The sequence below is a fragment of the Arvicanthis niloticus genome, chromosome 11 (genome assembly GCF_011762505.2).
Source record: "Arvicanthis niloticus isolate mArvNil1 chromosome 11, mArvNil1.pat.X, whole genome shotgun sequence".
NCBI classification, from domain to species: domain Eukaryota; kingdom Metazoa; phylum Chordata; class Mammalia; order Rodentia; family Muridae; genus Arvicanthis; species Arvicanthis niloticus.
This window is the reverse complement of record NC_047668.1, coordinates 72085983-72104281: the sequence shown is the minus strand read 5'-3', so window position 1 is coordinate 72104281 and position 18299 is coordinate 72085983. Positions and strand designations below refer to the sequence as shown.

The 18299-nt window shown below is 47.7% G+C and overlaps 1 protein-coding gene across 1 annotated transcript in view; it reads right to left on the bottom strand.

Annotated features, from left to right (window-relative positions):
• The window catches only part of Epas1 (endothelial PAS domain protein 1), an 80291-nt gene extending 62660 nt beyond the window's left edge, over positions 1-17631 (bottom strand). Inside the window, exon 1 of the mRNA XM_034513837.2 lies at positions 17009-17631. Within this exon, the coding sequence (XP_034369728.1) occupies positions 17009-17034 (26 nt within the window). The 5' untranslated portion in view covers positions 17035-17631. The remainder of the gene's footprint in view (positions 1-17008) is intronic.
• Between the last annotated feature and the right edge of the window lie 668 nt (positions 17632-18299).

The following is an 18299-nucleotide window of genomic DNA, read 5'->3' as shown; positions in this document are numbered from 1 at the left end:
AGTACAATGTGGAGGATGGTTAATCCAGTTTAAAGGAGAATCAAAAACCCAGGCAAATGCTGTAGACACTCAGATCCAACACGGCAGCATACGTGAGTTATCTACTGCAGACTTCCAGAATGTAGCCTGAAAACTCTCATGACCACTCTTTAAAAAGTACAGTTTTCAGAGGTAAGTCAGAAACCCCGAATCTATAGCATGGTTAGGTTTTGTTTTCAATAATCAAATTGGAAACAGGTCCAAACATCACTGTGAATGTTTCCAAGTTCTCATGTCATGCTAACAACAGTGGACAAAGAAAGGTCACTTCCTTAAAGATATGATAGTGTTACAAATTTTCAGGAGGGCAAGAGCCAAGTAAAATTTAAATGAGGCTTCTTTGAATTCTTGCGCGTGAGAAAGCCACCAAAGTAAAACTTGTCCCACCAGCTAGTGGGTTCCTCACTTAACACACACAGGGCCCTGAGAGACTGAGAGATCATTTTCTTTCCCCAAAGTGAGACCAAGCCCAGCCCTCAGAGCTGTCATGGAAGCAGCCTCCTGTGTAATCATGTGAATTATTCTAAGCCTATAGAAAGGCGGACACAGGCACATAACCTTTTATTTCGCAGTTATTTCTGGGACTCCAGAGCATACTGGTCAGAACTTCAGGGAACCAGAGAAAATAATTGTTAGCTTCATATACTATTTTTGAATAATAGGTGCACTGACTGGAGCACTACTGGACAGAAAGAGAAGGAGTCTACATTACACTAAGAGAACTTAACTTCTAACGACAGGAATGAAGATCGAACAGCATGGTGTGGAGAAGAGTGATGTGGGAGGATCGAGTAGGGAGAAGGGTCAGATCTAGGAAGAAACTTTAGAAACAATTATTTTTTAGTGATCATGATCAGAATATAAGCTACTTAGTACAGCTAATTTATAGTGAGCATGATGTATTCACTGTGTTAACAGAACTGGAGTGATAGAATCTGCTAGGTGCTATGTCACATGGAATAATTCATAATGTCAGAAGCTTTATACTAACAATCAGAGCGATGATTCATGATATAGAAGACGCTGTGTGTACATGAGCAAGCCAGTGTATGTGTATATAGTCTGCAATGCTTCCTAAGCTTCTTGCTAAAAGCTTTCATCAAACGCTTTGAGGGACTCTGCCACCAGGACCCAGAGCACCCATGGATTAGATCCAAATATCACCCATCGTCCCTCCACATCCTACTCTCCGTCCAGCAGAGCCAGTGAGCTGCCCCCACACTGGGGCCAGCCATTCAAGAAGCAAGGAAATATTATGCAAGAACACAGGAAGTCAGAGGAGACAGGATTCTGGGCAGGCCTGGCAAGGAGTCTGTGTGAACTCCAACGAACAAGCGGACTTTGCTCAGCGGGGCTAAAGCCAGCAGAGAGCCTTCCCAGGGCGGTAGCGCAGAGCCGTCCACATCATGTCTCTGGCCAGTGGGTGGCCATCCAGAACTTGATGTACCTGATAGAAGGCAGATAAACGAGTCCCAATATTTCTGCTTTTTTGGCCCAAGTTCAAGGTGACTCCCCAACACTCTTGCACTGTGACTCACCTCTGTCCTACAGCACGGTCACCCCCTCCCCCCATGCAGCATGACTTCATTCAACAATTTAAGGCCTCATTGGCTTTCTAGCTGACTTCTCCCTCGGTGCCTCAGGTTGAAGGACTGTATTTTCAGGCTGCGAGTGTCAGTCAATTCATGTTGATACCAGGTCTGAGCACGCCAGATACATTCATACACAGGAATCATGGCAGCAATGTGCCCTTCCTTTGCAGCAGTGTATGTCCGTGCAGCCTTGTTCACTTGCAGGGTACAGAACAATCACCTGCCACATGTGAAAGAGAAGGCCCAGAAGCAGCCAGTGCCTGACCCCTGTCCATCGACGTGTCAGAGCACCCCTTTCCTAATCTTGGTGCTCTCATCACAGAAGCCTGCATCATGGGAGATGGAGACATGGTCTCCTTTTGGGAACTTTCTACCTTATCCATACCTCAGCTGACTTTTGGGGCCATTGTTAGTCCTGCTGTACTGACAGCAATGGACTGAGCCAGGCCCATCATCATGGAATGCAATATCCATTTGCAGTGAAAGAGTTACAAAGAGATGGAGAGATGTCCTCCAGCCCCTGACAATAACTTCCCACTGCCCTTTCCCAAGTCAAACAGGAGGTCAGACCAATGGAAATCCCCTTCAGAGCTAGAAACTCAAGAACGAACGTGGAGGTTATCTGGTCTGGTTCCCACCTACTGGTTCATATTGGAGTAACTGAGGCCTCAGATGGTCATCTAGCCAGCTAGTGCCTACCTCTTCTCAGAAAATTCACTAAGCACAGCACATCACTCTGCAGAAGGTCTACACTCCCATGTGAGTGGGAGAGCAGGGTAGGACACACGTGGGCTGTGGAGCTAGGATCCTCACCCCAACCCCACGGAGACACAGAACCGGCAGTGAGTGTGAGGCTGCGCCCACCCTGCCTCACAATTTCTAATTGTGGTTAAGAACAGAGTGGATATCCCCCTGGGACTCGACTGTGCATTCCCAGACGCTACCAGCACACAATGGCCCTTACTTCTCTGGGGTAAACATTGCCAAATATGACAAACAATAACATCGCCACAACAGAAAACTACGGGGCCAAGAGAGGCAACGTGGATCTTTGCAAATAGTCTGGGGCTAGGGACGTGTTCAGGTAGGAACTGCCAATCCCTGGCATGGTCATTACACTCTGTGTCCCAACTACCTCATCCCTATGCTAAAAGTGACAATTCCTTGGCATTTACATCAAGAGCTTTGGAAAGAAAAAGTATGGCAGCATCCATGTAATCCAGCCAGCAGGAAGCCAGCACGGACTACATAGCAAGACCCTACCTCAGAAAACAAAACAAAATCAGCTTTAGAAAAATATTAAAGACAAGATGATTGTAAACAGTGGTAATGCGAAGCCCCAGCAACATCACAGCAACTAGTTCACTGAACCAATATGTAAGAAGCACCAACTATGCACAGGCTCCATCCTAAAGGCTGAGACCTCGGTGGTAAGCAAGGCATGTATGGAACCGTCAGTCTCACCCTGGCAGGGGAGGGCATGGCAGACATAAACACGTAAATTACATGTAGGGAGTGTTTAGAAGAGAAACAGACAGGGTTAAAGGTCAAGTGAAGGACGTCAAGAAAAGCTTCCCTGAGGAGGTCATATTTTAGCTGAGACAAAGGCTTGAAGTCAGCTGGCCAGGCTGAGGGAAGAGTGAGCTCAGAGGTATGCGGTTCAGACATGTTACAGTTGACGATGGGTCTGAGGCCAGAGCTGAGTGACCTGTCAAGTCTCATGATCAGCAGCATATAGTACAGCCAGGCCTCTACATTCCAGGAGACCAAGATCTCTTTCAGGCATCACCTGCTTCTAGGTTGTCATTGACTCTCTTTGGCATAAAATAATGCATCAAGGTATAGGCAAGTGGCTATGGAACATGCGGCCCTGGTTCTGTGTGCTACACGGAAGGAACTGTCATCCTCGGCATGAACGCTGGCCTGTGCTATCTCCTTCTCCATGGAAACAAACCGAGCAGAAGAAGGGTGTGTGATCTGGTACTTATCAAGACTTCGTTCAGATCTCCTCAATCTTGGGGTATAGACTCAATGCCATGATTGGCAAGAACCCATAGGTTCCAAAAGCCCAGGTGGAGGGACCCACCCACCCGTAGGAGCCTGGAGACTCTCAAGGCTTCCTCCTGTCTGCAGGCGGTTCACTTTAAGAGGCAATAACAGGCCTAATGAGTATATTGCTTTGCTTGTTAATGACAATACCTTCGAGGTTTGCACTTTATACTTTTCAAAGTTCTTTCCATTGAGATAATGCTCACAAGGAGAGCTTTTAACTCTACATTTAAGACGTGTGGTCTTGCTAAAACATACCATACCTGCTTTCAATCCCTGGGTCATCTGCAGAGAGAGCAGCACACACATCTGGCACCCAAGGGAGTCACACAAACCAGAGAGCAAACTAAAGCGGTCTGCCAGACTCCCTAAGACTCCTAGAAGATGATTTGAACTTCATGGGAAGGCCAGCTTCACCAGGGACACAAAACAAGAGCTGGTGGCTCTGATGGCATTTAGAATCTGGCAAAACCGAAGCGAAGAAACACAGAAGGCTTGTGGTCATTCTGACGCTATTTGGAGGCAAAGGAATTCAAGTGGGTGAAAGCTTGTCACTCCCCAAAATAAACGAGGGCCCTGGGGACCTAACTCCGGGATAATTAAGGTGAAGTCACCACCCTTGTACCCATACAAGCAACTACAGGTGGTCAGAGCTAAAAGGCACCCATTGATTTAGATAAAAAAAAAAAAGAGGTACTTAAGAGGTGGCTCAGGGTAGAGGGTTCTGTCACTCTGAGAGCTGCCTGGGGCCTCTAGTTTTCTGGATCTCCCCATAGCCTGGAGTGAGCTAGAGAACAGGAGAACCACACTAGCTTGAGATATGCCCAGGCCCTAGCATCTCACTGACCAAGGCCAGGTAGAACTTGCTATGAGGTCAGGAGAAGCAAAGGTGGGTTGTTTGTTTGTTTGTTGTTTGTTTTTAAGGACCCTTTAGAAAAGAAAGTGAACACAGAGACAGGTGGGATGGCTTTAGCAGTTAAGAGCACGTACTACTCTTGCAGAGGGCCCGGGCCCACTTCCAAGCACCCATGCCTGATGGCTCAAAACCACTTGTAATTCTAGCTCCAGGAGATCTAGCGCCCTCTTCTGGTCTGAGGGACCTGCACACTTGTGTCACACACACAAACACATACATCTTTTTAAATATTAAAAAACACAGATGCATAGACATGGAGCCACCCATTGACAGGTTCACCGATGCTTAGTCACAGGCTAATTTGGTTAAGGCATCTTCTTTTTCCTTTCCTGACGCCTGTAAGAAGCTATAGGAATGTCGATGCTACCCCCACATTTATAGCATGGAGAGATCTGAGTGCATGTGGTCAGATCTGGTCTTGATCTCTGGGTTTTCTTGGAGCCTCCCTGAGGCCCAAGGTCTCAGTTAGCCCCTGGATAAGGACCAGTCTGCACTGTGCTGCAAAGCTCCATTGTCTCGTGGCCCTATCTGATGGGGTTCTGATGGGGTGTTTAAAGCTCCCTGGGCTCAGGCTTTAATCTGAGCAAAGCATTGACCTAACTAACCCAACCTGCCAGGGCTGAGCAGTGGTTTCTCCATTCTACAACCACTGGGGACAGAACTAACAGTTGAGACATAACAGTTGTCATTGTGAGGTTAAAGTTTAACACAAAACCGTTCAGGAGCTGTTACCTCCCTTGAAGTACCACTGGGCAGGATAAACTAATGTAACTGGGATCAGTCACTGGCCTCTGCTGTCCCTGGCATGGGATGTTGTCCAGGGATTTGGGATCTTTGACCAACTTCTGGCCCACAAATGTTTATCTGTGACCTTAGTGCTTCTAAATTCCTCCAGGGAAAAGGTTCCATCTGCTTGTGGAGAGGAAAGGGCTCTGACTGTCCTAACCAGGTGACTCCGAAAGACGATTCTTTCCACCGCCCCCTCCTTCTGGGCCCTGTCAGACTCAACATCAGATCTGGGCCTTAAGGAGAAGGTCACAGAACGGCTTGGCCTGAGTTCTCTGGGCAGGGTGTGGATGAAGAGCTATCAGTAGAGACTAAAGACTCAGCCTTGGCTGCCTAACTCCCTCCACCGAGCATGGTGATGAAAGGATGTCTTATCCTTCTCTAAGGAGAAATGGCAAGAAAGGATATGACAAATGGCCTTATCAAGTCCCCACGGGGACAAAGGCTTTGCCATCCTGGTGAGAACATGGGGATGAAGGACAAGGCCATTTTAGGGTGACAGAAAGCCATACCTCTTCAGGTTCCCACTCTGAAATCTAGCACCTATCACTCCCAAGTACTTGTGCAAGCCACAGAGAGATACGTACCTGACTGAATGGTAGCCAGGTTCCTAAGATCTTTGGGTTCAATGCTTTGAGGTCATTGCTATGGAGGGCCACTAGGGCCTCTGCCAATCACTCCTAGGTTTGCACACTCTAGCTAGGTTTGTAGTAATGAAAGTGCTGAGTAGCTTCTAAGGTCCTCAAATAGGCAGGCCAAAGATTCCATCAAGCTGACATGAAGAGGGCCTATCCCCAGATTCTCTAGCCCAGGCCCAGGCTCCATCTCTTCTAATATAAGAGCTACTGATTCCGAGTTGAAATGAGTGCTCACCAGTCCTGTCCTACAGTCTCTGCTTTCCTCTGCCTTGCGGTCTGCACTGCCTTGTCCATCCCCACTGTAGCCTGCAGTGGCTGCCTGTGCAAACCCAAATTATAATCTTCAAAGCTGAAATCTTATTTAATGTCCTTCTCTTAAAACTCCCTCGGGTCTTCTCCAGCCCAGTCCCTTTTAATGTTATACAACCCAGAGCCCTCCATTACTATCCATTCTCTGTTCTGACTCCATGCTCTACCTGGGCTAGTTTTTACTCCATAACAAGATGGCAGCTAAGATACACATCAACGCCACACACCACTACACACTGGTTTAAACAAGTCATCTGAAGAGACCAGAGTCATCAAATGTTTCATTGTGATCTTTCTGTGCAGCACAGTCCCCAAATTAGTAGATGACCTGTAAGCACGGACACTCAAGGCCAGCATTACCACAAACCTCTTCTGACTTGCATGGTGGTTACCAAATAAGGAGGGGGTAAGCTGATCTGAGGCAAGGTTTTTGCCTGTGTTTCCCATCTCTCGGAACTAAGGTCCCATACTCCTGAATTCCATCTAGAGACAACTACAGAACACCTAAAGTGGATTGGAAAGCAAGTTTTAAACTCATTATGCAAATTAAAAAATACAGACAGGAAATCAGATTGATACAGGGGCAGACTGAAGGTGGTTTGCTTTTCAAGGAATCCCCTTTCAGAGAGCTGGTGTGCACTGGCATAACTTTCCCATCTGGCAATTTGTTAACCCCAGAGTTAAGCTGGAGAATTTACCTAGACAACTATGCATTCTTAATGTAAAGTACTGACATGCTTCCTGCCTGATCCTTGCACTGGATAGCAAATAACGCTCACCTGGTCAGTGCATTGCCCCCCCCCCCCCCCATTATTTTCCTTTCTTGTTCTTTCTAAACAGAAACAGGTGAAGGGAAGTCCTGTAGATGGAGACAGCTGAGCCCAAGAAAGTGGGACATCAACAAACCCGTTCTGTATTTACTTTCTTAATGATTTCAGAGAGAACTGAAAAGGCCCAACATCTCATCAGTCACAGCCGAAAATCAGACACCCTGCTCTCGCGCCGTGCGCAACCTTCTGCAAAGGCAGGAACAAATTAAAATGTCGTTGGACAACAAGGAAATATAAAATAGCAAATGGAGGGGAAGTGTCAAGGTGTGGATACCATGGGATTCTGTTAAAGGCAGACAGCTTGGGCTCATGGGAGAAACCATGTGAGCTATTTGGGTAGAAAGAGTACAGGAGCATCCAAGCATGCACTAACGTGAAGAACCAGGGATGACAGTACCTGTGTGGCGGAGGAGCAGGCTTGCGAGGAGCTCAGAGGGCACGGTGAGTGACTGAGTGGTGCAGGTGGGAGAAGCGGAGGGTAGGGACCTTCATTTCCAGCAAAGTCCCTTTAGGAGGGCCCTCGAGTCAGGTTCCTAGCTCTTTAGCCTGAGTATTTAGATAATCCTTGGGGGATCTTCAGAGAAACTCCCACTTGCCATAAGGAAAATTTGCTGTGCTCCCAAGACAGCAGAGAAGGCCAAGAAGGCCTGAAACAGGGCAGGACTGGTACCACATAAACATCTTCTGAGAGCCGAGGAGAACCATGTCTGTGCCAGAGTCTGGTAACTGGTTTCCATAGAACAGCAGATGACTCCAGGGGCCACACAGTGCACTAGAATTCCTCCCGATTCCTTGACCACCACCGCCAAGGCCTTCACCAAAATGGGTGGGGTGCATTGGCTGAGCCAAGGAAGCAGAGTAGCAGTAATGAAGGCAGAAACAGAAACTGAGAAGGGCCTTGGCTTCTCCACCACACCCACCATTAATTCCCTTAGGTTCTGGGGTATAGAATAAAAGAAACTCCTGGACATGGGTGATATGGTTACAATTACAGACGCTCCCTTGTCACCAGTGAAATGTGACCTTCATATTTCCCTTATCTTAATATCTAGGTAAACATGTGTTGTGCAAGTACACAAATAAAGGTTCTAAAGGTGAAATGCAGTGTGTCTGGTAACACCACACTGCTCTAAGCCAGGACAAGAAAGCCTTTTGGCTCTGCACAGACTTTCTTGCTCCCTTTAGCCTAGACACCAAAATTAGCTCCATCGATCTCAGCCAGTGCTGGAGTGAAGGCTGCCATTCTAAAATAGCATCTGGGAACTGAGGGAGAGAAACACAGGGTATGGTGGCTCACAGGAGCGTACGGAGAAAGCCACTTCACTGGGCTAATTTAAAAAACAAAAACAAAAAACCCTAAGTACATAAAAAATAAGCATTCTCAGGACTTCCGGAACCCTTGCGGCTTATTTTATATGTCTTGATTTATTCTATTAAGTTTCTCTGTTTTCATTGAGGAGGCACTGTGGGGTCACAGTTTCATAAAACATTGTAGCATTTTAAAAAGTATTTATGCAACGGCTGTGCTTCAACCCCAAGCTTTACTTTATAAACATTCACGGTCTTATTATATTGCTCTAAAACCAGTAGTTGAGAATTGATTTTTAAAACTTTGTTTTGAAAAGATTCTTGGCCTCTAGAAGGTGTAATTCTGTTATTCCCACATGGAATTCATAAACAAAACCAAGTAACTGTATGTGTGTGTGTGTGTGTGTGTGTGTGTGTGTATGTGTAAAGGCACTCTTTTCCTGCAACCATGTATGACGTATTTTCCAGAACAATCTTTCTCAATATTCCAAAGTGCTTCAGCAACAGGAAGTCATAAAGGTAGGAAGGAGACCTGTAAATATTTGCTGTAATTACTCATTAGTAATGAGGAGTTAGTTAGTGCTGCAGTTTGAGCTGCTCCTTTGAGCTCCTGGCGATGACCCCTCCCAACAAAACAACACAACACAAGACCAAAATCCCAGGGTGGTGTTCTGGGCCCAGCCTCTCCACACCTAGATCCACTCCTAGGGTTTGGCTTTAGATGAAGTGGTTTGGTTCTTTCAGCAGCAGTTTCCCAAATGCAAGAAGCCACTGATGCATTGCCCTCTTTTCTCATCCCTACAGGAGGCAGGCAGTCAGGACAATCCTTACACAGCCATGAAAGGCTGAGAGAGTTTTCAGTCATAAATAAAGTGTGTGTATTTGTTAACAGTGATATGCTGTCAAAAGACACAGAACCCTTCATGGCTAGACTCACAGCATCATGGTTTAAATTATTACCAAACCATATACTGTAGTTGATGTATTTTAAAGGACTTATAAAGCATTCTTAACTTTCTTACATGGAGCCTATGTATCCTCTTAGTCTTAGCAAACTACTGACTACTAACTGTGCACTTCAAACCAAAGTGAGACCAAAAGAGGCCACTAACACTACTCATTAACATCTAAAACTGATGGTGGCTTGCCGGGCATTTGGGGGTAGCCAATATAGCAGCACAGGTCAACCTCTAGAATATCATGGTCAACAGGGCAGCACAGTAGATCTGTGTGTGTATCTACATGTTTGGTTACATAGTCTAACCAGATGAAAACATGAATCATCTGATTCTTACCTATGACATTTAAATTTTTTTAATCCTTAAATTACCACTAGAAGGATGTGCAGTGAGCCAATGGGGGAATATAGGAAAGTTCTAAAGGTCTTTTTCCATGACGTTGTGGAATTAAAAACATGTCGGATGTATACATGGACATACATACATACATACATACACGTATGTGTATATTTTTTAGTATATGTGTCTCTCTATATTTTTTAAAGATTTATTTATTTATTTATTTATTTATTTTATCTACGTATGTGAGTACACTGTCACTCTCTTCAGACACACCAGAAGAGGGCATCAGATCCCATTGCAGATGGTTGTGAGCCACCATGGAGTTGCTGGGAATTGAACTCACGACCTCTGAAAGACCAGTCAGTGCTCTTAACTGCTGAGCTCTGTGTGTGTGTGCGCGTGTGCGCGCGTGCGCGCGTGCGCGTGTGCAGTGGCTGTGGAAACTGGGTGTCAGATCCTCAGGAACTTGACTGAGGGGCTATTATGAGCACATGGGTTCTGGGAGCCAAACCCAGGTCTTCTATAAGATCAGTAAGTACTCTTAAGTGCAGATCTCTCTCTCTCTCTCTCTCTCTCTCAGACACACACACACACACACATACACACACACAGAGACAGAGAGAGAGAGAGAGAGAGAGAGAGAGAGAGAGAGAGAGAGAGAAACAGAGAGATTTTCATGTGTTTGTTTGTTTTACTTGCCAATAAGCCATTCATTCTGAAATCTCATTCTGTTTAAGAAAGTATCTATCTGCTTCCTAGGATCTGACATACAGACTACTCATAACTTTAAAGAATCTGGTGCTTTCTGGTAGGCAACACTATATAACAGGAGCCTGGAGGATGTACTGGTAGCCTCTGGAAACAGCCTGAGGCCATAAGCAAACCAGTATTTCTTGAACTATTAGGGAAAGAAAGGTCACTCAGAAGTACATAACACTCTGGTCATGGCCATACTTATCTCTGGCTCTGGGGATCTCAAAGGACCTCCACATTTCTCTCAATCTCAGACTTTCAGATTGGTTCTATGTCTTTGAGTAACAGGACCAGAAAAGTATCAGCGAATTGCACAAAACTCTACTTGGAAACTGCAAGTGTTACTAGCTGCATATATCCATAGATGCCTCACCCCACCCCGCCCCACCAGACCCCACATCTATGCCTTGACCCACAACTATTATGATTCAATGCAATCAAGGTTTGTGGCAAGGAAACTCCAGATGGCAAGGCTCTTGGTATATGGCCTGGGGTGCTCACTGGAGAAAGGGCTCTATAAAAATATGATCAGGACAATCATAACTACTCTTTATCCCCCCATCCATTCTTTCCTTCCTGTGCTTGCAATTTCAAAAGATCAAAGGAGCCAGAGGAAGTCCTGTACATCTTGATTTGTAGATGGTTCTTCAGAAGCCACAGAGGAAGAGCTCCTAACAGGTCCCTCTGCACAATGGAGTCCGAAGACTGAACAGCTCTTGAAGTCTTGCCACCAGCAAAGGGTGGGAAGAAAGCTTTGAACTTCTAGGGGCGGTAGAGAATTATACCCTGTTCTAGCTGAGGTAATATCTATTAAAAAAGAAGAAGAAGAAAAAGAAGAAGGAGAAGGAGGAGGAGGAGGAGGAAGAGGAGAAGGAGAAAAGGAGAGGGAGAAGGGAAAAGGGAAAGAAGGAGAAGGAGAAGGAGAAGGAGAAGGAGAAGGAGAAGGAGAAGCAGAAGGAGAAGCAGAAGAGGAGGAGGAGGAGGAGGAGGAGGAGGAGGAGGAAGAGGAGGAGGAGGAGGAGGAGGAGGAAGAGGAGGAGGAGGAGGAGAAGGAGGAGGAGGAAGAGGAGGAGGAGGAGGAAATAATTCCAGGAGTTTCGGGAATAGCCTTTGGGTCTTCAGTTCCTGCCTGTGTGTGAGGTTTGATACAAGGGATGAGTCACAAGAAAAGTCATTATAATAATTATAAACACAGCAACAAAAGAAGTTATCATTTATAGAGTGCTTACCGCATTCAGACATGGTATTAAATGCTTTATAGGCCTCTTAGGTAAGGCCAGGAGGCATGGAACAGTGGGTGAGAGTGTGGACTCTGGAGACACTGTGCCCAGGGAGTCTCAGCTCTGCTGTACTGCCTGTGATGATGGATAGCAACCTTACTGCACCTGAGTTCCCATCGGTGAACTGGGGATAATAACAGGGCTTATCTCACAGGGTTGTTACAAGGATTAACAAAGTTAATCCGGAAGGTTCTGAGGACCACGCTGGCACAGGAAGACTGAGAACTCAGCTCTCTATCTTGTCCTCCTTGCCTAGATAGCTCATTCCTCCCAAGAACACATCCATTTTTAGGGTTCAAAAGAATCTCTAGATAGTGGGGGATAATGGAAAATGTGACTGTAGATTTCTTTTTATAGACACTCCCTAAGACAAGACAGTGGCATTGAAATGTAGGAGCAGGCAGCCTGTAGCCTGGAACTCAGGGAGGGCAGTTCTTGGCTGCCAGACAGACAAGCATTGCCTCTTCCAGTTCACACCACCTTTGAAAGGCTACTAGGAACTGAACAACAGGTGAGGATCTAACTCGATGGTAGAAAATGCTTTCCCAGCCTCTACAAAGCATTGGACTCACTCGTCATGAAGAGGGGAGGTTAAAATTAACATAAAAAAACAAAATGACAAAGCATACGTTCTATAGAATTTTAGAGATCAAATACTAACTACCCTGGAAGCCCATTTATAAGGCTCAGGGAAAAGAACCCCCTCCCTTCTCTGCCTTCATGGAGTGAAGGCCACGGTCGTCCTCAGTGGAAACAGAAACCTCTGGTTGTCATTGTGGAGGCCTGCAAATTCTTCACCCAGAGCAAGTGTGTACATCAAGCAGTTAAATGTGGTAATCATTTTGTCCATGTGTCAAAGTTCTGTGATGGAGAACTCCCGTGAAGCCTCCGTGTGTTCACCTATACCATCCCCACGTCCTAACTTCTACCACCACACTGTCTCTGGGATCCAGTTTATGCTGGTGTCCAGCATCTATCATTGATTATCCCAGGGAAACTGTGAGCCAATACATTTCTTTTTTTTTTTTTTTTTTTTTCTTTTTCTTTTTTGGTTTTTCGAGACAGAGTTTCTCTGTGTAGTCCTGCCTGTCCTGGAACTCACTCTGTAGACTAGGCTAGCCTCAAACTCAGAAATCTGCCTGCCTCTGCCTCCCAAGTGCTGGGATTAAAGGCGTGTGGCACCACTGCCCGGCGAGCCAATACATTTCAATAATAGTGTGTATAGTTACCAAGTGAAAGGCCACTCAGAATTTCTTTTCTTTAGCTTCAAATATTTGAACCCTACAAAAGAAAACTCCCATGAGTGGCTGACACACCTAAGACTTCTTGTGTGGTCCTGTCTGTTCCCTCGGCCCCTAGTGGTCCTGTCTGTTCCCTCGGCCCCTAATCAGACCAAGTAATTGAATGTAATGAACAGATTTCCCATTTCTTAGTTTTTGGCATTTTTTTCACAGACCAGGAATTGGCCTTACTGGTTTGTATCTTGGTATAGATATCATCAAGAGACTCACCAGCATAGTTCTGGAGTGTGCAAGCCAGAATAGTAAGGCCCTGGGAGAAAACAGTACTTACTCGGTAACGTGGAAAAAAAAACTCAGTAGTTTATGTACCAAAAAAATCTTCCTTAGGACTCAAAACTAAGGAAAGATACATCAGGAAAAAATGAAAGAGGAAGCTATTATATTGAGATAGGACAAAACCGTTTTTTTTTTTTTTTTTTTTTTTTTTTTTTTTTGCTTTGTTGTTGCTGTTTTTAAAAGCAAGTAAATGCTGCGTAAAAAAGATTTTTCTCGAAAATGGAAACACCTCAGTCTTGAAGGAGGTACTCTTAAACTCAGCGGGCTGAAGCCCTAGGGCACCAAGAATTTCCTACTTGGTTCCTTCTATTTCTTAACACTTAACAACATAGATTCCTAGAACACTGGGCATGGCCATGTAAACACATACATACAGAGGCAGAGAAACAGTGGCAGAGAGGCTGATTTACAATGTAAACAAAGTAGACTGTTCTCAGCGGTGGCTTTCATCCCTGTGAAAAGGCCTAATCATGCCAGGCAACAATCTAGTAGCAGTGGAATGTCCTCTACTTCACAAGGCAACTTGCTACACCAGACACTGGGGGGGGGGGGGGGGTCCTTGCATTGGTTTTGCTTAATACCTAGAGTAGTAGAGTTTGTTGGGTTTTTGTCTGGTTGTTTTGTTGTTGTTGTTGTTGTTGTTATTGTTGTTTTTCTCTAATTGAAATAAAGGAAGGGTCCTCAACCAATGGATTCAGATTCCTGAAAGTTTGTAGCTACCAGGAGCAGTACCATTGCCTGGTTGACATCACTCCTGCCTCAGAACAAGGCTCTTGCAATTATCTGGGGAAGTAAATCTCCGTTTTGAAGGTTCAGGAGTCTGGTGGTGGTGGTGGCAGTGGTGGTGAGCTGCACTAATTCTTTGGAAGTCCTCGCTGGTTAGAGGCATGGGGGCTCTGCTGGCCGCATGCTGACTGTAATGAACCAAGTTTCTGATTCTTATCAACACTAATTTTCCTAGTTACCAGGCTGATAGTGTTATACACCACTTGTCTACCAGGCTAGACTCTGGGTACTTCCACAACAACTGTTGCCAAATGTTGAAGTAACACTGACTAGAAAATAAGCTTCCAGCATCATCTCCTCAGCTTGAAAAATTGATGGACTTTGGGTTCATTTTAACAGAGGAACAATTAGATCATCTGCCAAAAGAAACCAGTCACAGAAAACTTGAAGGTCCACGTATTTCCAATTCCTTGTCCATCTTTGCCCTGGTACCAAGCACCAGAAGCACCCCTGAAAGATATTTGGACAAGAGTCTGGCTTTTGGCCTGGTCTTGGATGCCTGGCCATCCAAGGTCCTCACTTCCATTTATCTTAATTGCTTGCTCGGCTCTACAAATCCCCACTTGAGAGCATCCACAGAGAACTCGGCTTCATCAAAACTCAAGAGACCTCACTGTGGCTTCCCCAGTCTGCTAACCAGCCACCAACCAAAAGTTTGCATCTAACTATTACGAACAAATATATCCACCCACACAGGGACGCTTGGGACTAAAACAAGCCTTCTGGCTTCTTGAGGGGCTGTTTCCAGAAGGAACGGAACACATGTTCAGCTATGCTCTGGAGAAGAAACAGGCCTTGAACCACTAGTGGGTGGTATCCCAATCCGGGAACCTTGCTGATCACAGTGATTCCCTGCAGCGCTCTGGGAAGCTCTGGGCAGCCATTTAAGGGACATCAACTTTCAATGCCCTGCTTCACAATTTTTAACTACATCTTGATGCCCCAAGAAGCCAGCCAACTAAACCAGAATCTCAAAACCATCATCCTAACAGGCATTGGATGACTGAATACTCAAATTAGGACCTGTTTTTCGGCAACACACAGACATACACACACACACACACACACACACACACCCTGCAGGCCCGGCTACCACTGGGGCACTGCACTACAGGCAGCAGACTCCTAGGAGGTTCACAGTCTGTGTCACACTGGTTCTTAAAGTGGCCGCTGTTGTCAATAATTTGTAGTGTCATTACAGCAGCAAGGCTACTCTTTGCAGCCCTCTGCAAAGAGATTCTGCAAGCCGGGTATGGAAACAGCTCTCTCCATTGTATTCTGATTCTCCCAAAGACTGATAGACCTAACAGCAAAATGACATTTCACACTGATTACTGTCAGGCAGCATCAGGCAAATGCGACAGTCACCCATAGGCACTGCAGTAATAAAATGTCCAGTAAGTTCCCCTGGCTCCTCTTGGCTGTTCAATTTCACGGTTTTGATTGTTTGTGATTACACTCTGATTTGAGCTTGAATCTTAGTCTTTTCTCTCGCTTCTCTTTCTCTACCCTCAAAGGGCACAGAACCTCAGAGCTGTTTGTTAGGCGATAATGGGGAATCTAGAACCGGATTCAATACCTTCCCCCTCCTAGAAATCGCCAGCGCTGGGTGCGGGCGCCTGGCCAGGACGGGTGCGATTCGCTGGAGTTTATCAACTCCTTATCGGTGCCCTGAGGTGGGAGCCGCCGCTTTCGACCAGAGGATACACAGTTCCTGGCTCAAGTCCCTAACTGGAAGTCCAAACAAAAGCCAATCTGCTCAGGGCTGAATCCTCACCTCCAGTCTTTCGGAGCCTGGCCGCGGATCTCCCGCAGCACGCGCCACTCTGCGGTCATGCGTTCGATTCCGGACACCCCAGCTAAGTCGCCGCGGAGCGCAGTGCTGGTAGCTCTAGCCCGCGGCACGCACCGACTGAAACAGGATTAAAGTGCCAGGCGACCAGCTATAAACTTTTGCAGGAGGCGAGGATGTTCCCAGCTCTGCGCGGACGCGTGGTGCGCTCCCACCTCGGCACCGAGAACTGGGTGTCATGTCACCAGATCTGGGGCGGACTGAAGGAGGTTCGAGGGCAGCGCGAGTTGGCCCGAGTTGCCTCTCACCCAGTGCCGAAAGGTTCGCGAGGGCAAGCCTCCGTGGCTGCCCTTCTCTGTCTTAAGAATCAGGCACTCTGAGCGGCCCGGTGTCACCGTCCTCCCCCCCACCCTCCACACTAGGACACCTGCCCCCGCAGGGCAATCCAGGTCACTCACTCCCCACTCTCTACCCGAGTCTAGGTGCAGGGTAAAGTTAAGGGGGTTGAACAAACTTGGGTGCCATCTGGAGCAGGACCCTTGGCAGTGTTCCGGCTTCTCGGGCAGGGTGCGCCCGGGAGTTGCGCTTTGCCCTCTATCCCTTGCTAGTCTGGGTCGAAAAGACCACATAGGAGCGCGCTTGGAAAGACCTGGAGGGTCTTAGGAAAAGAAAGACGTGCCTGCTGCTCCAGCATGGAAACCCTGAGCGTCGAGGGCATCAGCCCAGAAACATTTCAAATCGCTGGCTGAGGAAGCTTGACGCTCTAGGGACGACAGACTTTGGAAGGCGCCGCGGAAGCACCCCTGACCTCCAGGGCCTTCTCTCCGCGTCTCAAGGTCTCGGAACTATCTGGTTTGCAATTCTACTGCGAAGCCGCAGCTCCGAATCCCTAAAAGCAGTACCTGTTCGCTTACTCAAAACCTCCCAAGAGCGGTCCTCCGGCCTCCGAGACCTCTCAGACCCCTCTCGCAACTGTCCCGGGTCGCGTCCGCCACGCGAAGTTCCGCCAATGCCTGGGACCAAGTCGGTCGCCAACTCCGACGCCCGCTTACCTTTTCTTCTCCTTGTCAGCTGTCATTGTCGCCGTGGCCCTCCGAGACCCGGAGCACCTGGGTTTCTAAACCCCGCAGGGGCTTCAGCCGCTCTCTTTGCTGTGGACCTCCGCCGCTCTCCGTCGCCCCGGCAGGTGTGAAAGGTCTTTAGCGTTCGCAGGTCCGAGTCCCGCACAATCAGGTGGAAGTTTGCGGACGGCTGGCTAGGTGCGGAGGAGGGAGGAGAGGGGTGACGGGGAGGAACCTGCAGGAGGAGGCGGGGCCGGGGAAAGGAGTGGGAGGAGGTTGTAAGACGCCAAAAGACAGAGCAGCGACAAGGGACCAGAAGTTCCGTTTATCCCCGAACAGGAGTCACTTTTCTAGGATCTGACAAAACCAAACCAACCAACCAACAAGCAAACAAAACAAACAAACAAAAAACAAAACAACAACAACAAAAAAAACAGTGGCTCGAAGAGCAAGTTGGAAAAAATCCGGGGGCAGGCGAGTGCGGCCGCTGAGATGACCATACAGTCTCAGGACACTGCCGAGGATTGTACGGCCGCCTCAGAAGAGCTGGAGCGGAGCGCTGAGGACTCCGGAGCTGTACACCGGCCGCTCTCGAATGTCCGGCCTCCTCAGCTGCCAGCCCACTTTAAAAACTCGGACGGCCCGCCCGCGGGAGGGCGCGAGGGGCGCGGGAGTGGGACAGCGGGGCGGGGGGCGGGGCGGGGCGGGGCTCCAGGCAAGCTCCGCCCCCGCCCGCTGGCTCCTGCCCCGGCTTCCCACCGCGTCCCAGCCAATAGGGAGGCGCGGCCACAGCCTCTGCTCTGACCCCGTCCCGCCCCTTTCTCTCGGACAGCGCTCGCCTGCTCTGCCTCATCCTTCCGCAGATCAGTGATTGTTTTTGAGGTCGCAGTTGGCGAGTAACTATATGGGACTCCGAATGGAGGCGCAGTTAGCGCGGGGCTAAATGGTGGAGGGAATCTGCTACCCAAGTTCGGAGTATACCTTTGCGCCTGCGTCCTTTCAGCCTCGGCTCCCCCCAAAAGCAAGGGCAGAAGCGCTGGGTCGGAGGTCGCGCGCGCAGCTAGGGCGTGCAGCGCACAGCCACCCACCCCCGCTTCCGGGTGCTGTTACCGGTCCCTAACTCAGCCGTGTGGCTCCCTTCGCGAGGCGGGAATAATTCCCAGCATCCCGACCGCAGAGCTGCATGCCTGCACTCTTTTTTTGGCGAAAGTTACTTTGACTTCTGAGTCTGGAGAGGCAGAAAGGTGTGGGACAAAAATGATCTAGGGCCGCTCCTGTCCCT